Below are 19858 nucleotides of genomic sequence, written 5' to 3' on the forward strand. Positions count from 1 at the left end.
AGCCGCAAGGGCAGCAGCCAGTGGGATCACTCGGAGTCAGGCATGGGGTGGGCACCGGAGGGATCCGGCAGCGGCTCCATCTGCCTAGCCCACCACGAGCCTGGGCTCTGGAGGGCATTGACTCCCCAGGAGCCTCCTCCTGTGCCCAGTCTTCCTGAGTGCCCCCCCTTCCATGGGGCCTGGGGCCTGGAGGAGCTGAGCTCTGGCTTTGCGCCGGTCCCCCTAGGAGGGATTGTGCCCGTCCCCCTAGGAGGGAGCTTGCAGGATGGGCCCACGTTCTGCTCAGAGGCTCCCTGGTGCCAGGTGTCCCTTCCCAGGGCCAGTGGCAGGAGGGTGTGAGGGCTGAGCTGAGTGTATCAATGTCCCCAGGTTCACCTAGACTCTGGGGAGAGGCCATGGAGGGGCGGGCCAGGAAGGCTTTGTCCCCACAGAGTGGAGGATTGGAGCAGGACAGCCAGCTAGTGGCAGGGCAAAGACCTTGAGCCCGTTGTGGGCTTGCGCCAGAGCCTGTGTTCTGGGGCTTTTGTTGTCATGCTGCCTGCCTTGCCCCTGTAGGGTTCTGCAGTGCCCAGAGTCTTGCTGACTTAATCAGCAAGAGGCCAGATGGTTACTGGGTCCAGCCGACCCATCAGGGACTTGGGTGACCTGTGGCCCTTTGCAGGCGTCCAGTGGACAGACAGCTGCCCCTGAACTGCATCCATGTCTGAGTCCCCGACAGAGATGCGGGGAGAGTCGGGAACGAGGCCACTTGGCCTCCTCTAAATGCAGACAAATGAAACTGTTCCTGTGGGTCCTCTGACCCCACCTATTTTTCAGAGACTACAGGTGCCCCCAGAGCCAGAAAGGATCTCTGAATAAGAATGGATTTGGGCTAAATATCTCTCAAGGGTCACAATGGCTTGGTCCGGGTGGGGTTAGGAGGGCAGGGGTGCCTCAGGTTTGGGAAACGGCTCCTGCACACTCGGGGCCGGCCCAGCCCTGCACGGAGGGAGTGCTCTGGGGTTTGTGCTCTGTTGGTTTTGGGCACTGTCTCCCGGCTTCTCTGTCTCTCACAGATCCAAAGACGTGACTGTCATCGCAGAATCCATCCGAACGGCCATGGGGCTCCGAACCAAGTTCCCCACGGTGGTGGCAGGGTTTGATCTGGTAACCCATGCTGTGAACAGAAGGGCTGCCTGTTAAGGGGGCACGCAAGGATGCCTGTGTGGGCAGAGCAGCATTTCCCTGTGAAGGGAGCGCAGTGTGCCTGTGGTACCCCTGAAATCCCAGGGCCAGGCTCAGGCTGCTGACCCAGCAGGGCTGCTCAGCGCTGACCCTCTCAGAGGCCTGAAGGGGACAGTCATCACTGGAGAAGGGAGAGCAGACAGCCAGTTGGCTAACAAGGAAAGTTCCAGAATAAGGATGGCATTCAGGGCATTTGGACCACAGTTATGGGCTCATTCCCCATGGCCCTGCTTGTGCCCTTTTTTCTGTCCCACACTGCTCACCTAGATGTGGCTCTTACAACCCTCACCAACCCCTGTAGCATGCGGGATGGGGGTTGGGGGGTAATGTCTGGAAAAAGAGTCCAGGACGGAGCCAGCCCTTTGCAAATCCTCAAGGTAGTGATATTTGTCCCTCCCTCTCCTCTATCCCATTTTCTTCCCCGCTTGTTTTTTTTTTGAGACAGAGTCTCACTCTGTCACCCAGGCTGGAGTGCAGTGGTGCAATCTTGGCTCACTGCAACCTCCACCTCCTGGGTTCAAGCAATTCTCCTGCCTCAGCCTCCTGAGTAGCTGGGATTACAGGTGCCCACCACCACGCCCAGCTGATTTTTGTATTTTTAGTATAGATGGGGTTTCACCGTGTTGGTCAGGCTGGTCTCCAACTCCTGACCTCATGATCCACCCGCCTCAGCCTCCCAAAGTGCTGGGATTCCAGGCGTGAGCCATCATGCCTGGCCACACCGGTTTTTGAAGCTGCGCATTCATAGGTGTTGTCATTGCCCCACACCCCCCACCAAATCAAAGCACGACCAGGACATTTCTTAGGTGACAGCTCAGCAATCTCATTAAGAATCTAGGCCAGGGGCCGTGGCTCATGCCTGTAATCCCAGCAGTTTGGGAGGGCGAGACAGGTGGATCACCAGAGGTTTGGAGTTCAAGACCAGCCTGGCCAACATGGAGAAACCCCACCTTTACTAAAAATACAAAAATTAGCCAGGCATGGTGGCCCGTACTTGTAATCCCAGCTACTTGGGAGGCTGAGACAGAATTGCTTGAACTCAGCAGACAGAGGCTGCAGTGAGCCAAGATTGCGCCACTGCACTCCAGCCTGGGTGACAGAGCGAGACTCCATCTAAAAAAAAAAAAAAAAGAATCTAGATTAGGCCAGGGCAGTGGCTCAGGCCTGTAACCCTTGCACCTTGTGGGGCCAAGGTGGGAGGGTTGCCTGAGCCCAGGAGTTCTAGACCAGCCTGAGCAAATCAGTGAGACCCTGTCTCTACAAATATATATATATATATATATATATATATATTTTTTTTTTTTTTTTTTTTTTTTTCTTGCTCTTGTTACCCAGGCTGTAGTGCATTGGTGTGATCTCAGCTCACTGCAACCTCCACCTCCTGGTTCAAGCGATTCTCCTGCCTAAGCCTCCCGAGTAGCTGGGACTACAGGCACCTGCCACCATGCCCGGCTAATTTTTTGTATTTTTAGTAGAGATAGCGTTTCACCATGCTGGCCCGGCTGGTCTTAAACTCCTGACCTCAGGTGATCCACTCACCTTGGCCTCCCAAAGTGCTGGGATTACAGATGTGAGCCACTGCGCCCGACCTCTACAAAATATTAAAAGGAAATAAGCCAAGCATGGTGGTACACCGGTAGTCCTTCTTCCCCGCCCACCTCAGGAGCTCAGGGCTGAAGCACCTGGACCTGGGAGGTGCTGTGAGGAGCCAGGGTGGAAGGGGCTTGGGGGATATAAGACACAGCCTCTGAAAATGAGGGGAACTATTTCAGGGAACAAATGAGCTCTCTTTTCTTTCTCAACTCTGCTCCTGGTCTTTTTTTTTTTTTTTTTTTTTTTTTTTTTTTCTCGCTCTGTTGCCCAGGCTGGAGAGAAGTGGCTGGATCTGGGCTCACTGCAAACTCCGCCTCCCGGGTTCACACCATTCTCCTGCCTCAGCTTCCCGAGTAACTGGGACTACAGGCGTCCGCCACCACGCCCGGCTAATTTTTTGTATTTTTAGTAGAGATGGGGTTTCACCGTGTTAGCCAGGATGGTCTCGATCTCCTGACCTCGTGATCCGCCTGCCTCGGCTTCCGAAAGTGCTGGGATTACAGGCGTGAGCCACCGCGCCCAGCCTGCTCCTGGTCATACTTAAAAGGCCGCGAGACAAAGGTCTCGGCAGTGGCGGCAGGGTACAAGGAAGGGTGTGCACAGGCTGCAGGGCGCGCCATCAGCAAGTGAGGCACGCGCCCTGCAGACTCCTCCCTGTCCTTCTCTGTCCTGCAGGTGGGGCATGAGGACACTGGCCACTCCTTGCACTACTACAAGGAAGCTCTGATGATCCCCGCCAGGGATGGCGGTAAGCTGCCTTACTTCTTCCACGCCGGCGAGACAGGTGAGCCTGCGGGATGCGAGCGCAGGGGCAGTGGAGGTGGTCAGTGGGAGTGCCCCTGGGCAGGACTCCAGCCTGCTGCCAGGAGACAGGACAGCAGTGCCCATGCCTCAGGGTTAGAGCCTATAGGCGTTTCCAGAGCCCTTTTCTGTGCTCTATCTCATTTAATACTGACAACAGCCCCATGGAGAAGGAATAACAGGATAATAGAATCAGCCACTTTACATGTATCCTTCCTTCCTTCCTTCCTTCCTTCCTTCCTTCCTTCCTTCCTTCCTTCCTTCCTTCCTTCCTTCCTTCCTTCCTTCCTTCCTCCCTCCCTCCCTCCCTCCCTCCCTCCCTCCCTCCCTCCCTTCCTTCCTTCCTTCCTTCCTTCCTTCCTTTTTTTGATGGAGTCTCGCTCTGTCATCCAGGCTGGAGTGCAGTGGCACCATCGAACCTCTGCCTCCCAGGTTCAAGGGATTCTCTGGCTGGGCACGGTGGCTCACGCCTGTAATCCCAGCAGTTTGGGAGGCTGAGGTAGGCGGATCACGAGGTCAGGAGATCTAGACCATCCAGGCTAACATGGTGAAACCCCATCTCTACTAACAATACAAAAAAATTAGTCAGGCATGGTCCAGGCGCCTGTAGTCCCAGCTACTCGGGAGGCTGAGGCAGGAGAATGGCCTGAACCCGGGAGGCGGAGCTGACAGTGAGCCAAGATCTCGCCACTGCACTCCAGCCTGGGCAACAGAGCAAGACTCCGTCTCAAATAAAAAATAAAAAATAAAAGATTCTCATGCCTCAGCCTCCGGAGTAGCTGGGACTACAGGCGCCCACCACCATGCCTGGCTAATTTTTTGTATTTTCAGTAGAGGTGGGGTTTCACCGTGTTAGCCAGGATGGCCTCGATCTCCTAACTTAGTGGTCTGCACGCCTCGGCCTCCCAAAGTGCTGGAGTTTACAAGTGTGAGCCACCACGCCCGGCTTTTTCTAATTTATTTCTAATTGTTTCCCCAGTCCTGCTCATGTTTTAATCTCCATATGATAGATGAAGAGCGCAAGGCTCCAAACACAGTGTTAGTGGTCCAGGGTTAAAGAGCTGGTATGCGGTGGAGTCTGAATTTGAATCCTTCTTCTCTTTTTTTTTTTTTTTTTTTAATTTTTCATGGTGCAGGCATAATCCTGCAAACTCACATCATCCTACTTTGGCTATAAAAATGTGTTTTAGGCACCACCATGCCTGGCTAACTTTTTTATTGTTAGTAGAGATGGGTAGAGATGGGGTTTCAACATGTTGGTCAGGCTGGTCTTGAACTCCTGACCTCAAGTGATCCACCCACCTCGGCCTCCCAAAGTGCTGGGATTACAGGCGTGAGCCATGGAAAAAAATTCTTTTGAGACTGAGTCTCGCTGTATCGCCCAGGCTGGAGTGCAGTGGTGCGATCTTGGCTTACTGCAACCTCTGGCTGCCGGGTTCGAGTGATTCTTGTGCCTCAGCCTCCGGAGTAGCTGGGAGTACAGGCACCTGCCACCACACCTGGCTAATTTTTGTATTTTTAGTAGAGATGGGGTTTCACCATGTTGACCAGGCTGGTCTTGAACTCCCGACCTCAAACAATCTGCCTGCCTCGGCCTCCCAAAGTGCTGGGATTACCCGGCCTCATGTGATATTTTGACGCATGTATATAATGTGTATGAATTGGAACCTTTTCTGACGCTCTCCATCCTCCAAGTGAATTGTGCTTGAGAGAGGTTCACTGATCTGCCTAAAGCCACGCAGCCGGAAATTGGCGGAAGAGGGAGGAGAACCAGGTCTGCTCCCTGTCTTTAGGATGTTCTGTCCCTCATTATCGTAGGAGAGGAAACCCTGCCCTGCCGCATGCAGGCCCTGGCTGCTGTTCCTCCTGAAATGCCATTAGCCCAGCCACATCTTTCTTCCCCAGAACTCCATCCTTGGGCTCGCTCAGTCATCTCAGCCCCTCCCGTATTCCAGTCCTTAAAATGTGGAAACCCTAACTAAGCAAGATCATGGCTGCAATTTCAGATCCAAAGGAAGATTTGGGAGGAGGCTGTTCCCATGGAGGCCGGAACCAGGAGGGCGGCTCTCTGCAGCATCCCACCTGTCACCCTCAGAAGACCAAGGAGGGGTGGAGAGAGTGGTGGGCAGCTTTATTTCCCGCCCAGGCTTAAGCTCTGCTTTATCACACCATCTCTCAGAGGAAGGGACCTTGTGCATTAATCTCTTTTTCCTGACATTTCGAGTCAATTTAGATCCAATTTAGATCAAAGTCTGCTCTAGGAGAGCAGAAGAATTGTTTGAGGGGGAGGGGGTTGGGTGAGGGTGTTGTTAACCTTGAAGAGTGTGTGGTCTGGTTGGGGAAAATCGTACTTATGTGTGAAATAATTCTGGCAGTACAAAACATTGCAGCACAGGACCTAACAATTCCAAGATGTATGTTCCTTGGAGATGATTTTGCCAGGACTTGGGTATCTAATACTTAAAAGTAGTGTCCTTATTTTTAAAAAGAAGAAGAAATCTTTAAAAACCAGTGACAATCCACCAAAATACATGTGCTAGGTACGAATGAAAATTCTTGAGTTTTATTTCTATCAGAAAAGTGGAGTTTTCATATATATACATATTTTTGACACGGACTCTCACTCTGTCACCCAAGCTAGAGTGCAGTGGCATGATCACAGCTCACTACAGCCTCCACCTCCTGGGTTCAGGTTATCCTTCCACCTCAGCCTCCCAAGTAGCTGGGACTGCAGGTATATGCCACCATGCCTGGCTAATTTTTGTATTTTTTTGTAGAGACAGGGTGTCTCTATGTTGCCCAGGGCTGGCCTTAAACTCCTGGGCTCAAGCGATCCTCCTGCTTCAGCCTCCCAAAGTGCTGGGATTACAGGTGTGAGCCACCACACCCAGCCGGATGTTCATATTTTATATGTGGATCCATTAGAATGCTTATGGCTGCAAGAATAGAGTACATGCATCCCACAGATTTTACAATAAGGACATTTGTTATCTCATATGAGAAGCAATCTCTGCTATGCCCATTGTGTGGGTGACTCTGCCCCACTTGGCTGTCAGATGGTAAATCACTTTTGGGGTGACCACATCTAGTGAAGCAAAATAGGAGACAGCCTCCCAGTGGATCTCCTTTTATCAGGGAGGAATCCCCCACAGCTCCCCTCCCAGGCCAGCGTTAAGGCTATTTTAGCTGTAAGGGAGACTGAGAAAGGCACATCTGACCTTTCATCCTCTACCGAGGGCCCTAGCTGCAAGAAAGGTGTGATGGGGATGTCAGGGGAGAAGGGAGGCCACAAGAATGTTTGCAGTCACCTGGCAAGTGATAACATCTTGACAGTACTATTACATATATAAATTAAAGTGAGCACATACAGGTAGTTATACTGATGTTGTAAATAAGAGAACCTGTGACTCATTGTTGTAAAGATTATAAGCGTAAGAGTCCCAGAGCCGGGTGCGGTGGCTCACGCCTGTAATCACAGCACTTTGGGCGGCCCAGGCGGGTGGATTACCTGAGGTCAGGAGTTTGAGACCAGCCTGGCCAACATGGTGAAACCCTGTCTTTACTAAAAATACAAAAAATAGCCGGGTGTGGTGGTGGGCACCTGTAATCCCAGCTACTCAGGAGGCTGAGGCAGGAGAATCCGCTTGAATCCCAGAGGCGGAGGTTGCAGTGAGCCGAGATCACACCATTGCACTCTAGCCTGGGCAACAGAGCAAGACTCCATCTTGGAAAAAAAAAAAAAAAGTCCCACAAAAGAGGAAGAAGGAAAGCGGACTGTGGGGTCAGAGAGACCGAGGTTTAAAACTCAGTTTTGTGATCGGGTGCGGTGGCTCATGCCTGTAATCCCAGCACTCTGGGAGGCCGAGGTGGGCGGATCATGAGGTCAGGAGATCAAGACCATCCTGGTTAACATGGTGAAACCCCATCTCTACTAAAAATACAAAAACTTAGCTGGGCATGGTGGCAGGTGCCCGTAGTCCCAGCTACTCGGGAGGCTGAGGCAGGAGAATGGCATGAACCCGGGAGGCAGAGCTTGCAGTGAGCCGAGATCGTGCCACTGCACTCCAGCCTGGGCGACAAAGTGAGACTCCGTCTCAAAAAAAACCAAAAAAAACCCCTCGGGTTTGCTATTTACTATGTGAACTTCTTTGGTCAATTTATAAAAGCTATTAAGTTTCAACTTTCTCATTAGAATGATAAATTAATAAATTAGATGATTAATTTAATAAAGCCATATCATACCTCTCTTTAGCATTGTTAAAAGGAAACGGTGTGTGTATTTGTGTTAATGTTAATTTTTCTTCATTTTTGTGCATGGGGGGCTGTTTACTTGAGGACGGTCGGTGGGGGCGGGTGGGTCAGACCCATCCATCGCCCATGGAAGACCATTCACCTGTCTTCAGATTGGCAGGGCACTTCCATAGACAAGAACATTCTGGATGCTCTGATGCTGAACACTACCAGAATCGGCCATGGATTTGCTTTGAGTAAACACCCCGCAGCCAGGGCTTACTCCTGGGAAAAGGACATCCCCATAGAAGTCTGTCCCATCTCTAACCAGGTACGTGTGACCCATGCGGCTAATCCCATATGATCTCCCCTAACCACTACCTCTGCTGTCTCAAACTTTTCCCTGTATAACTTCTCTCTCCTTAAGTCTCTTGTTACCTACATCCCTCCACTCTCCCACCCCTGTTGGTAAAGTTATTAGGGCCTTTTGCCTAAGCCACCAATAAGAATGAGACAGCAGGGAGGGTTTCCAGTGGGGTGGGATTTTGGGCAAAACTGTAGACAAAGCAAAAGGACATGGGGGGAGGCCAGTGAAGTGGGATGGGCCATGGGATGCTGCTCCCCACGGTTTCTTGGAGTCCTCTGTGTCTGTGTTCAGTTAGCGCTTCTCTGAGCAGGACCAGAGGAGGAGCATGAGGACTGGCTGTGTTCCTTGTGTCTCCTTGTGACTCTGCCCAGAAGTCATCCCCATACTGGCGAGATAGTGATGGGAAGACAGAGGGAGCTGATGGGGCTCAAGGTCTCACCTCACTTGTGACTACTCCTTTCAGGGATCAGAGCTCATCTTTCTCCCTTGCCTTCTATTGGGCAGGTGCTAAAACTGGTGTCTGACTTGAGGAACCACCCTGTAGCCGCTCTGATGGCCATTGGGCACCCCATGGTAATCAGCTCTGATGATCCAGCCATGTTTGGTGCCAAAGGCTTGTCGTACGATTTCTATGAAGCCTTCATGGGCATTGGGGGGATGAAGGCTGACCTGAGGACCCTCAAACAGCTAGCCATGAACTCTATCAGGTGAGTGTCCCGTGTCCTCCCAGGCCCGCCTCCTTGTAGCCTGCGGCTTGTGTTTGCCTCTCTGGAGGCTTGAGACAGATGCCTTGATGGTTCCTGTGGGTTCCTTCTCATCATGGCTGTTTAGTCCTTGCTGCTGGCCTGGGGAGGGTGCTCTGCAAGGCTCTAATGTCCCCTCAGGCTCCCTGCCCGGGTCTCCAGCCCCTGCCCTGAGGCTGACCTGGGCCTCTCCTCTTCCTGCAGGTACAGCACCCTGTTGGAGACGGAGAAAAATACTTTCATGGAAATCTGGAAGAAGAGATGGGATAAGTTCATAGCGGATGTGGCTACAAAGTGAGGAGAAGCTAGCCAGCCCTCCACAAGCTGTCTTCTCACACCAGCTGTCACTGCCTCTCACTCGTTCTTGAATCAGCTCCATGTCCCCACCAAATCAACGGCCTCTGTGTGGAGCGACGCTGTCAGAAGCACTTGGCTGGCTGACCAAAGTCATCCTCTGGAAATATTCTCTCTCAATCACAGTGACATTGACCCTCTTGGTTTTCTCCTCTCTCTGGCCATTTCTTCCAGTTTCCCTATTTCAGAGTCTCCTCCTCTCTCTGATCTCTGTGCTGTTTCCTCAGGACTCAGTCCTGGGCTCTCTTCTATTCTGGTCTCTTTATTTTTTTATTTTTTAAATTTTTTTGAGATGGAGTTTTGCTCTTGTTGCCCAGGCTGGAGTGCAGTGGCATGATCTCGGCTCAGTGCAACCTCCGCCTCCCGGGTTCAGGCAATTCTCCTGCCTCAGCCTCCTGAGTAGCTGGGATTACAGGCATGTGCCACCACACCCAGCTGATTTTTGCATTTTTAGTAGAGACAGGTTTTCACCATGTTGGTCAGGATGATCTCGATCTCTTGAATTCGTGATCTGCCCACCTCTGCCTCCCAAAGTGCTGGAATTACAGGCTGAGCCACCATGCCTGGCCTCTTCTGGTCTCTTTAACTCTCTCCTCTTTATTTCTCTTCTCTCTCTGTACTCTTTTCCTGGGTGGTCTCATCCATTCCTTTGCTTTCTCATACCATTTATTTGTTAATGATTCCCACATTGATTTATGCACTTGGAGAGCTCACAGGAATCTCAGAAACTGACAAGGTACAATTCTGGACCCTCAGTCTCTTCCCTTTTTTTTTTTAAATTTATTTTTTAATTTTTGAGACGGAGTCTCACTCTGTCGCCCAGGCTGGAGTGCAGTGGCCGGATCTCAACTCACTCCAAGCTCCACCTCCCGGGTTTACGCCATTCTCCTGCCTCAGCCTCCCGAGTAGCTGGGACTACAGGCGCCCGCCACCTCGCCCAGCTAGTTTTTTGTATTTTTTAGTAGAGACAGGGTTTCACCGTGTTAGCCAGGATGGTCTCGATCTCCCGACCTCGTGATCTGCCCGTCTCGGCCTCCCAAAGTGCTGGGATTACAGGCTTGAGCCACCGTGCCCGGCCAGGTCTCTTCCCTTTAAACCTTTCTTTTTCTCTATCTTAATTTTTCTAAAGAGTGTCTTGCTACGTTGCCCAGGCTGGTCTCCATCTCCTGGCCTCAAGTGATCCTCCTGCCGCAGTCTCCTGAAGTGCTGGATTACTGACATGAGCCACCACACTCAGCCCTTTAAACCTTTCCCTGGCCTTTCCCATAGCTGGTGAAGGACACCTCCATCTGTTCCACCCAGTTGCTCAAAGCAGAAATTTTCAGTGCAAGTCTTGATGCTGCGCTGTCCCCCACTCCCTACATTAGAACGCATCCCGCATCCGGACTCCAATAGTGGCACTCTACCTGCACGCTGCTGCCGAGTCCAAGCCACCATGCTCCTGCCCGAGCTATGACAACACCTCCTCACTGATCTCCCCTTTCTTCCCTTTGCCTCCTCCAGCTCATTTTTCACAGAGTAGAATGGCATTTTGTTTGTTTGTTTTGTTTTGTTTGAGACGGAGTCTCACTGTGTCGCCCAGGCTGGAGTGCAGCGGCACCATCTCGGCTCACTGCGAGCTCCGCCTCCTGGGCTCACGCCATTCTCCTGCCTCAGCCTCCCAAGTAGCTGGGATTACAGGCATGCGCCACCATGTCTGGCTAATTTTTGTATTTTTAGTGGAGATAGGGTTTCACCATGTTGGCCAGGCTGGTCTCGAACACCTGACCTCGTGATTCGCCTGCCTTGGCCTCGCAAAGTGCTGGGATTACAGGCGTGAGCCACCTGCCTGGCCTAGAATGACTTAAAATATCAAATTAAATCAGGTCACTCCTTTGCTTACAACCCAGTGCATTTAGAGGAACACCCCATGTCTCCACAGGGCATACAGCATCTGATTTAATCTGGATCCATTCCAGCGCCTTCCTCTCCCAGTCACCTTGAGGGCCCTGACCCCGGCGGCCCTTTCTTCCTCAAATGTCCTCGGCTCTATACTGTGCCTGGGTCTCTTCTCCTTCTCTCTGCCTGGAACATTCCTTCTTTCCCCTTTTGTCTTGCCCACTCCTCTTTACCCTTCAAGTTTCAGGTTCATGTCACTGTCTCAGAGAAGTTTTCCTATGCCCGTCCTGTTTCTCTCAGGGAGCCTTGCTCTTTTCTGTCATGCCTCGAATCACAATTTATAATCAGATATTTATTTCTGTGTCTACAGTCTCGCCCTGCGAGACTGTAAGCCCCATGTGGGCAGGCACTCATGATTGTTTCTGATTGTTTCACGCCTGCTGCTAACCCAGAGCCTGGGCCCAAAGCTAGTTAGGGCTCAATAAACAATGCATTGAATGAGTGGCTGTCACTGTGTCTGTTCAGCCAGCAGCCGAGGCAGTGGGGAGTAGAGCAGAGCCGCCCCAAATAAAAGACCTGGTGTGATCAGAGATCAGAGTCCAGCTCCTCACCTGGCCTTGGAAGAAGGATGCAAGAAACCAGCCCTGTCCTCACCCAACTCAAGGATGGCAGGGAATCAAAGAATTCCTTAAAAGCCCCAGGCGGCAGCCGGGCACGGTGGCTCAAGCCTGTAATCCCAGCACTTTGGGAGGCCGAGACGGGCAGATCACGAGGTCAGGAGATCGAGACCATCCTGGCTAACATGGTGAAACCCCCTCTCTACTAAAAAAATACAAAAAACTAGCCGGGCGAGGTGGCGGGCGCCTGTAGTCCCAGCTACTCGGGAGGCTGAGGCAGGAGAATGGCGTAAACCCGGGAGGCGGAGCTTGCAGTGAGCTGAGATCCGGCCACTGCACTCCAGCCTGGGCGACAGAGCCAGACTCCGTCTCAAAAAAAAAAGAAAAAAAAAAAAGCCCCAGGTGGATGCGAATGTCTTCTCAGCCATCTTCCATGACCTGTATGGAGCTCTCAGGCAGCGGCGAGCCCTCTCTCCATTCCTAGTTTATCACCATTTGGTTCCGGGAACTGGTAAAAGCCTTGCGACCAGGAGTCAGCAACCACAAGCTGTGCCTGGGTGGAAGAAGACAACCTCTAGAGTCCTGTCTAACTCTGCAGGTGATTCAGTGCCTTACCCAATCCCTGAAGATCTCTTTTAGGTCCCAACTCCACTAACTTACATTTAATAGTTAGTAAAGATGGACTTTAGCAGAATGGACTTCTGTAGCAAGTTGCCATGGCTGCAGGGGACCTCCAGCACAGGCAGACACAGACAGCCTCTGGCCTGGACTTGCTGATTTGGCAAATGATTTGGCAAAATGAACCAGCAATAGTCTTGCCTTTGTGTCCAGTTCTGCCTTCTGTTTTGTTTTTTTTTTGAGACAGAGTCTCACTCTGTCACCTAGGCTGGAGTGCAGTGGCGCGACCTTGGCTCACTGCAACCTCTGCCTCCCGGGTTCAAGTGATTCTCCTGCCTCAGTCTCTCGAGTAGCTGGGTTTACAGGCGCATGCCATCACACCTGGCTAATTTTTGTATTTTTAGTAGAGATAGGGTTTCACCATGTTGGCCAGGCTGGTCTTGACCTCATGATCTGCCCACCTTGGCCTCCCAAAGTGCTGGGATTACAGGCGTGAGCCACCATCCCCGGCCCCAGTTCTTTCTTCTTGACTTTATTCCTCATTGCATAGGCCTAGTCCTATTGAACTAAATGTCCACGGAGCATTTATCTGATCATTTTGAAATAATTTCAAACAAGTTGCAAGAATAGTACAAAAAACTCTTACCAGGCCAAGCACAGGGGGTCACGTCTGTAATCCCAGCACTTTGGGAGGCCGAGGCGAGTGGATTGCTTGAGCCCAGGAGTTTGAGACCAGCTTGGGCAACATGGCCAGATTTCATCTCTACTAAAAATACAAAAATTAGCTGGGCATGGTGGGGTGTGCCTGTGGTCCTAGCTACTCAGAAGGCTGAGGTGGGAGGATCACTTGAGCGCAGGAAGCGGAGGTTGTAGTGAACTGAGATTGCACCACTCCAGGAGGTTGTAGTGAACTGAGATTGCACCACTCCACTCCAGTCTGGCCAATGAAGGGAGACCCTGTCTCAAAAAACAAACAAAAATAACAACAACAACACAAACCTCTAACATTCTCTTTGCCCAGGTCCCCCCAGTTATTAACATTTACAACATTTGATTCGATATATCATTCTTTCTCTGTCTCTATCTAATTGCTCTCTCTATATATATCCTATTTTTTTCTGACTACTAAGTAGCAGGTATTATGCCTTTTATCCCTAGATTCTCCAGTGTGCCTTTCCTAAAGACAATGATATTCTCCTACGGAGCCACAGCACATCCATCCCAATCAGAAAATTATTAACATTGAAAAAATGCTAGTATCTGGCTCTGGCCCCGCTGAGCTTTGTTTTGTTCTGTTTTGGTTTTGGTCCAGAACCCAATCCAGGATCACAAGCTACATTTAGTTGTCAAATCTCTTGTCTCTTTCAGTCTGAAACAGTTTCTTAGTCTTCCTTTGTGTTTTGGAACCTCATTTTTGAAGAGTACAGGCCAGTTATTTCACAGACTATCCCTCATTTCAGGTTCCTCTAACGTTTCCCTGGGAAGAGGCTCAGGGGATACACTTTTGAGAGGAGCACCTTAGCAACAAGGTTTTGTCCTTCTCAGTGTACACGCCAGGGGCACATGAATGGGGCCAAGTGTTACACTTCCAGCTTGTTGTTAAACCTTTAGGAGTCTGAAATTGGTCTTGATGGGATATATATATATATATTTTTTGAGACAGGGGTCTCACTCCGTTGCCTAGGCTAGAGTGCAGTGGCAGGATCGCTGCTCACTGCAGCCACTACCTCCTGGGCTCAAGCAATCCTCCTGCCCAGCATCCAAAGTACTTGGGACTACAGGGGTGCACCGCCACCTCGGCTAAGTTTTCTTTATCTTTTTACTTTTTGTAGAGATGGGATCAGGCTATACTGTCTAGCCTGTCTCAAACTCCTGGCCTCAAGCCATCCGCCCGCCTTGGCTTCCCAAAGTGCTAGGATTACAGGCATGAGCCATGCCACCAGGCTTGTGGGAGGTTTTGTGCCACAAAAATCAGCAAATGTTACAAATCCATGTCCCCACCAGCCAGCTGTTACACATTTGCCAGCATACTGATGCGTACAATGTTAATTTGTTTCAATATGATGCCGACTTTGATCACTTAAATTGATTTCTGCCAGAATCTGCCACTGTGAAGTTACCATTTTTCCCTCAGTAATTAAATATTTGGAGAGAAGACACTTTATGTAAAAGTCTTCACTCCTCCTTAAAACTTTACCCATTACTGCTTGCATCCACTGAGGACTTTTGTCTAAATCTGCTATTACTATAATGGTTGCTGTTCCATTTATTGCTGTGCAGAAAATTATCCCAAAATATAGTGGCTTGAAACAAAAATAAAAATTTATGGGGCCAGGCATGGTGGTTCATGCTTGTAATCCCAGCACTTTGGGAGGCCAAGGCGGGTGGATCACCTGAGGTCAGAAGTTCAAGACCAGCCTGACCAAAATGGGGAAACCCCATCTCTACTAAAAACACAAAATTAGCCAGGCGTGGTGGCACATGCCTCTAATCCTAGCTACTTGGAAGGCTGAGGCAGGAGAATAGCTTGAACCCAGGAGGCAGAGGTTGCGGTGAGCCGACATGGCACCACTGCACTCCAGCCTGGGCAACAAGAGCGAAACTCCGTTTCAAAACCAAACCAAAAACAAACAAACAAACAAACAAAAATATTTATGAGCTCTCCCAGTGTCTGTGGGTCAGGGGTTTGGGCAGACCCCAGCTGGGAAGTTCTGCTCGGGGTCTCTCATGAGGTCCTTGTCACAGTGGAGGCAGAGCTGGAGCTGACGGGCCGCCGGAGTCACCTCTCTATACAGCCCCAGGGCTCAGCTGCTGCTTTCCTATGGCTAGCTTGGGCTTCTTCCCATTGGCCTCAACTTCTGGGGTAAGCATTCCGGGGAATAAATGGAAGATTCTGGAAGTCACATGGCATCATTTCCCAACAGTAACAAAAAACACCTCCTGGTTTTAAGAGGAGGAGACAGAGATCCCAACTTTTGATAGAAGATTGTCAAAGTCACATTATAAAAAAGAATATATAGGATAACAGAAGTTGTTGGAAAATATTTCAGAAAATACAACCATCAAATGGTGATTTTTTTCCTTCCTTCCTTCCTTCCTTCTTCCTTCCTTCCTTCCTTCCTTCCTTCCTTCCTTCCTTCCTTCCGTCCCTCCCTCCCTCCCTCCCTCCTTCCTTCCTTCCTTCCTTCCCTCCCTCCTTCCTTCGTTCCTTCTTTTCTTTTTTCTTTTTTCTTTTTCTGGGTCTCCCTCTGTCACCCAGGTTGGAGTGCAGTGGTATGAGCATGACTCACTGCATTTTGACTTTTTGGGTTCAGGTAACCCTCCAGCCTCAGCCTCTTAAGTAGCTGGGACTACAGGTGTGCATCACTGCAGCCAGCTAATTAAAACAACTTTTTGGTACAAACAAAGTCTCACTATGTTGCCCAATATGGCTCAAACTCCTGGGTTCAAGCAATCCTCTCACCAGCCTCCCAAGCACTGGGATTACAGGTGTAATCCACTGTGCCTGGCCAAAATGGTGATTTTCTAATTCTACCATTTCTTCCATATTTGTTAGTTGCCATTTTGCTGCAAGGAAGAACAATTCCTTCCCTCTCGCCTTCCTTTTTTCCTTTTTTCCTTTTTTTTTTTTTTTTGTTTGAGACAGAGTTTCACTCTTGTTGCCCAAGCTGGAGTGCAATGGTGCAGTCTCGGCTCACTGCAACCTCCACCTCCTGGCTTCAAGCAATTCTCCTGCCTCAGCCTCCCAAGTAGCTGAGACTTCAGGCGCCTGCCACCACGCCTGGCTAATTTTTGTATTTTTAGTAGAGACAGGGTTTCACCATGTTGGCCAGGCTGGTCTCGAACTGCTGACCTCAGGCAATCCGCACGCCTGGGCCTCCCAAAGTGCTGGGATTACAGGCATGAACCACTATGCCCGGCCCCTTTTTTCCTTCTACCAGTACGACTCAGGGATTCAGGTTGTGTTCAATGGGCTATAATCCATTACTAGCATTATTTATTGTGATGCCTATACTATTCCACATCTGGCCATGGGAGTCCTGTTAAGTTGGCTGATGATAAAGTTCTATAATTTTTTGAGAACTTTCTTACTTTTTCTTCTCTTTTTTTTTTTTTTTTTTTTTTTGTGACAGGGTCTTGCTCCATCCCCCAGGCTGGAGTACGGTGGTGCCATTACAGCTTATTGCAGCCTTGACCCCATAGGCTCAAGCGATCCTCCTACCTCACCCTCCCTAGAAGTTGGGACGACAAGCACATACCATCACGTCTGGCTAATTTTTGTATTTTTTGTAGAGACAGGGTCTTGCCATATTGTCCAGTCTGGTCTGAAACTCCTGGGCTCAAGCAATTTGCCCACCTCAGCCTCCCAAAGTGCTGCGATTATGGGTGTGGACCACTGTGTCTGGCCAGACTTCCTTATTTTCTTACGCAATAAAATGTTGTAGGTTCATTTTGTACTTTCCCTGTGTCATGCCTGAGCTCAGCCATTTCTCAGGGAGCTCTGTTCCTTTCAGTAGAGAAAAATATTTAGCAGCCCTGATCTAGGCACCAGATGTGCTCATTGGTACTGGAGTATGTTTGTGTGTGTGTATAGACACATAAATACAAGTTATGCATATTAAAATGGAAATCTATGGCCAGGTGTGGTAGCTCATCCCTGTAATCCTATCACTTTGGGAGACTGAGGTGGGTGGATCACTTGAGGTCAGGAGTTTGAAACCAGCCTGTCCAACATGGTAAAACCCCATTCCTACTAAAAATACAAAAAAATTAGCCAGGCATGTTGGTGGGCACCTGTAATCCCAGCTACTCGAGAGGCTGAGGCAGGAGAATCGCTTGAACACAGGAGGGGGAGGTTGCAGTGAGCCAAGATCATGCCACCGCACTCCAGCCTGGGGGAGACTCCGTCTCAAAAACAAACAAACAAACAAAAATCCAAAATAAAACAAAACAAAAAAATGGGCAGGAAGAGGGAAAGAGTTGAAAGAAGAAGAGAAAACGATGGAATTGTTAGACTGGAAGTGACCTCTGGAATGGAGGGCTAGGCTACCTTAGCAGCACTACTGAAGCTGCCATTTCAGAGGAAATGTGTGTTAGTCAGATTTTATTCTTTTTTCCTTAAGAAGACCCTTCAAATATGTATAAACCTCAGGACTGCCCCAAAATCTGGATCTGTGCCTGCTCTAGATCAGCTCTTCATTTGGAAGGAGGAAAGCGAGGTGGAGGTGTGTTCGTTTGAAAAGACTAGCTGAGGCCGGGCGTGGTGGCTCACACCTGTAATCCCAGCACTTTGGGAGGCCAAGAAGGGCGGATCACGAGGTCAGGAGATCCAGACCATCCTGGCTTACACGGTGAAACCCCGTCTCTACTAAAAATACAAAAAACTAGCTGGGCGAGGTGGCAGGCGCCTGTAGTCCCAGCTACTCGGGAGGCTGAGGCAGGAGAATGGCGTGAACCCGGAAGGCGGAGCTTGCAGTGAGCCGAGATCGCACCACTGCGCTCCAGCCTGGGTGACAGACCCAGACTCCGTCACAAAAAAAAAAAAAAAAAAAAAAAAAAAAAAAAAAAGACTAGCTGAAAAGAGAAAACTTACGGGAGCCTCAGCCTGCGAGGGGCCCTGAAAGACTGCAACCAGCCTCACCTTCAAGGAGAGCAGCCCAAGCCTTCCTCAGGAAGATGTCCCTGTTTCTTTTTCTTTTTTTTTGAGACGGAGTCTCGCTCTGTCACCCAGGCTGGAGTGCAGTGGTGCAATCTCAGCTCACTGCAAGCTCCGCCATCCGAGTTCAAGTGATTCTCCTGTCTCAGCCTCCCGAGTAGCTGGGACTACAGGCGCACGCCACCACACCCGGCTAATTTTTGTATTTTTAGTAGAGTTGGGGCTTCACCATGTTGGCCAGGCTGATCTCGACCTCCTGACCTCAAGTGATCTGGCTGCCTCAGCCTCCCAAAGTGCTGGGATTACAGGCGTGAGTCACCGCACCCCGTGCCTGTTCCATTCTTAAAGCTCACCAGAATGAGATTCTGTAAACTGTCTCAGCCACCCATCCCCGAATCCCAAATGGCTGTTTCCCATGGTCAGGATTTCAATGACTGGTGCCATCCTTGGTTCTCACAGGAATTGATCTCTTCGGGAGGACGGTATGAAAATGCATCTGTAAGCTCAGGGTTGGAAATATTATTTTTACATACATAATCTAGGTTACCTAATTTATTGTTTTGAGACAGGGTCTCACTGCCCAGCCTGGAGTGCAGTGGTGTGATCATAGCTCACTATGATCTTGACCTCCTGCCTCAGCCTCTCAAGTTGTTGGGACGACAGGCACGCACCACCACCCCGGCTGTTTATTTAATAGAGATGGGGTCTCCTTTTGTTGCCCAGGCTGGTATGGAACTCCCGGCATCAAGTGATTCTCCTGCCTGGACCTCCCAAGGCTCTGGGATTACAGGCCTGAGCCACCTTGCCAGCCCAGTATGTTACTTTAAATAGCAGTCATCCTAAAAATAGCTTACCCTCCTCTGTCCTTCCCTTCGTGGAAAGGGTGTAAAAATAACATTTGGGGGCTGTAAATGCTGCCGAGATCTCTGGAGCAAGGTGGGTGCAGAGGTGTGATTTGGGTTTGGCTGTGCTCTGAAAAAAACAGGGCGGAGCTGCTGGTTTTGAATTTGTCCAGACTTTTTAGCCAATAGCCTCTTCTTCCGCCACCTTCCAGGGTGGGACCCAGCCTTCCAAAACGCCTTTGCTGAGGAACCATGCACCTTGGATGAGGGCCCCAGCTCAGCCAGGCCTCCCTGAGGCTAAGCCAGCCCGGGGTGGGGACTGATGGAGGGACTAGAGTTTCTTAGATTCACAGAATAGCAGAGCTGGGAGAGGCCTAAAGACCATCTTATCCACGCGTTTGTGTTTCTGATGACTGATTAAGGCCCAGAGAGGGTCAGTAACTCCTCCAGGTCGCACAGTGGGTGACAGCAGGTATGTGCTCGTCCTGGGACACAGAGCTGTTTTCTTCGCTGGTCTGGAGTGGATTTCGGGGGTCGGCACCTGCATCCCAGTGAGCTCTCGGCGCCCCTCACTCCTAGCTGAGTGGGGTCGGTCGGCCTCCATCCCTGTTCTCCCCAGCTGCAGAGCCAGAGGGCACCGGCCTCCAGGGGGCGCCGCCTCCGGGCCGCGCCGACCCTCCCGAGCCCTGCTCTCTCTGGCCAGGGGTCAGCCCCGGAAACAGCCTCAGTTTCCTGTCCCTTCCCTGCCCAGGAGCAAAGATGTAGGCGCCCAGGCCCCGCCCGCGAGCTCCCTTTGTCCGGCGTCCCTAGCGGCGCGCCCTGCCCCGCCGCCCCGCAGCTTGCGGATGGCTGCGGCCGCCCGAGCTCCGGGTGGCTGCGGTGGCGGGGAAACGGCAGAACGCAGGCGGCGATTCGCTGGGGCCGGCGGCCGGCGG

The 19858-nt window shown here is 50.8% G+C and overlaps 1 protein-coding gene and 1 long non-coding RNA gene across 8 annotated transcripts in view; both read left to right on the top strand.

The window, feature by feature from the left end:
* The window catches only part of ADA2 (adenosine deaminase 2), a 51595-nt gene extending 39907 nt beyond the window's left edge, over nt 1–11688 (top strand). For 4 of the 7 annotated variants that reach the window (XM_077950989.1, XM_015149658.3, XM_015149659.3 and 1 more), the window contains 5 exons: nt 1056–1146; nt 3493–3601; nt 8022–8179; nt 8720–8922; nt 9163–11688. In XM_077950989.1, coding sequence (XP_077807115.1) covers nt 1056–1146; nt 3493–3601; nt 8022–8179; nt 8720–8922; nt 9163–9256 — 655 coding nt within the window. In that variant the 3' untranslated portion in view covers nt 9257–11688. The remainder of the gene's footprint in view (nt 1–1055; nt 1147–3492; nt 3602–8021; nt 8180–8719; nt 8923–9162) is intronic. The other 3 variants (XR_013399657.1, XR_013399658.1, XR_013399659.1) reach the window with 3 other exon arrangements.
* A 1494-nt stretch (nt 11689–13182) lies between these two features.
* On the top strand, nt 13183–13506 carry LOC144332000 (uncharacterized). The gene is made up of 2 exons (XR_013399660.1): nt 13183–13291; nt 13326–13506. It is a non-coding gene; the product is annotated as an uncharacterized LOC144332000 (long non-coding RNA).
* Nucleotides 13507–19858: the final 6352 nt, after the last annotated feature.

The sequence above is a fragment of the Macaca mulatta genome, chromosome 10 (genome assembly GCF_049350105.2).
Source record: "Macaca mulatta isolate MMU2019108-1 chromosome 10, T2T-MMU8v2.0, whole genome shotgun sequence".
Taxonomy (NCBI): domain Eukaryota; kingdom Metazoa; phylum Chordata; class Mammalia; order Primates; family Cercopithecidae; genus Macaca; species Macaca mulatta.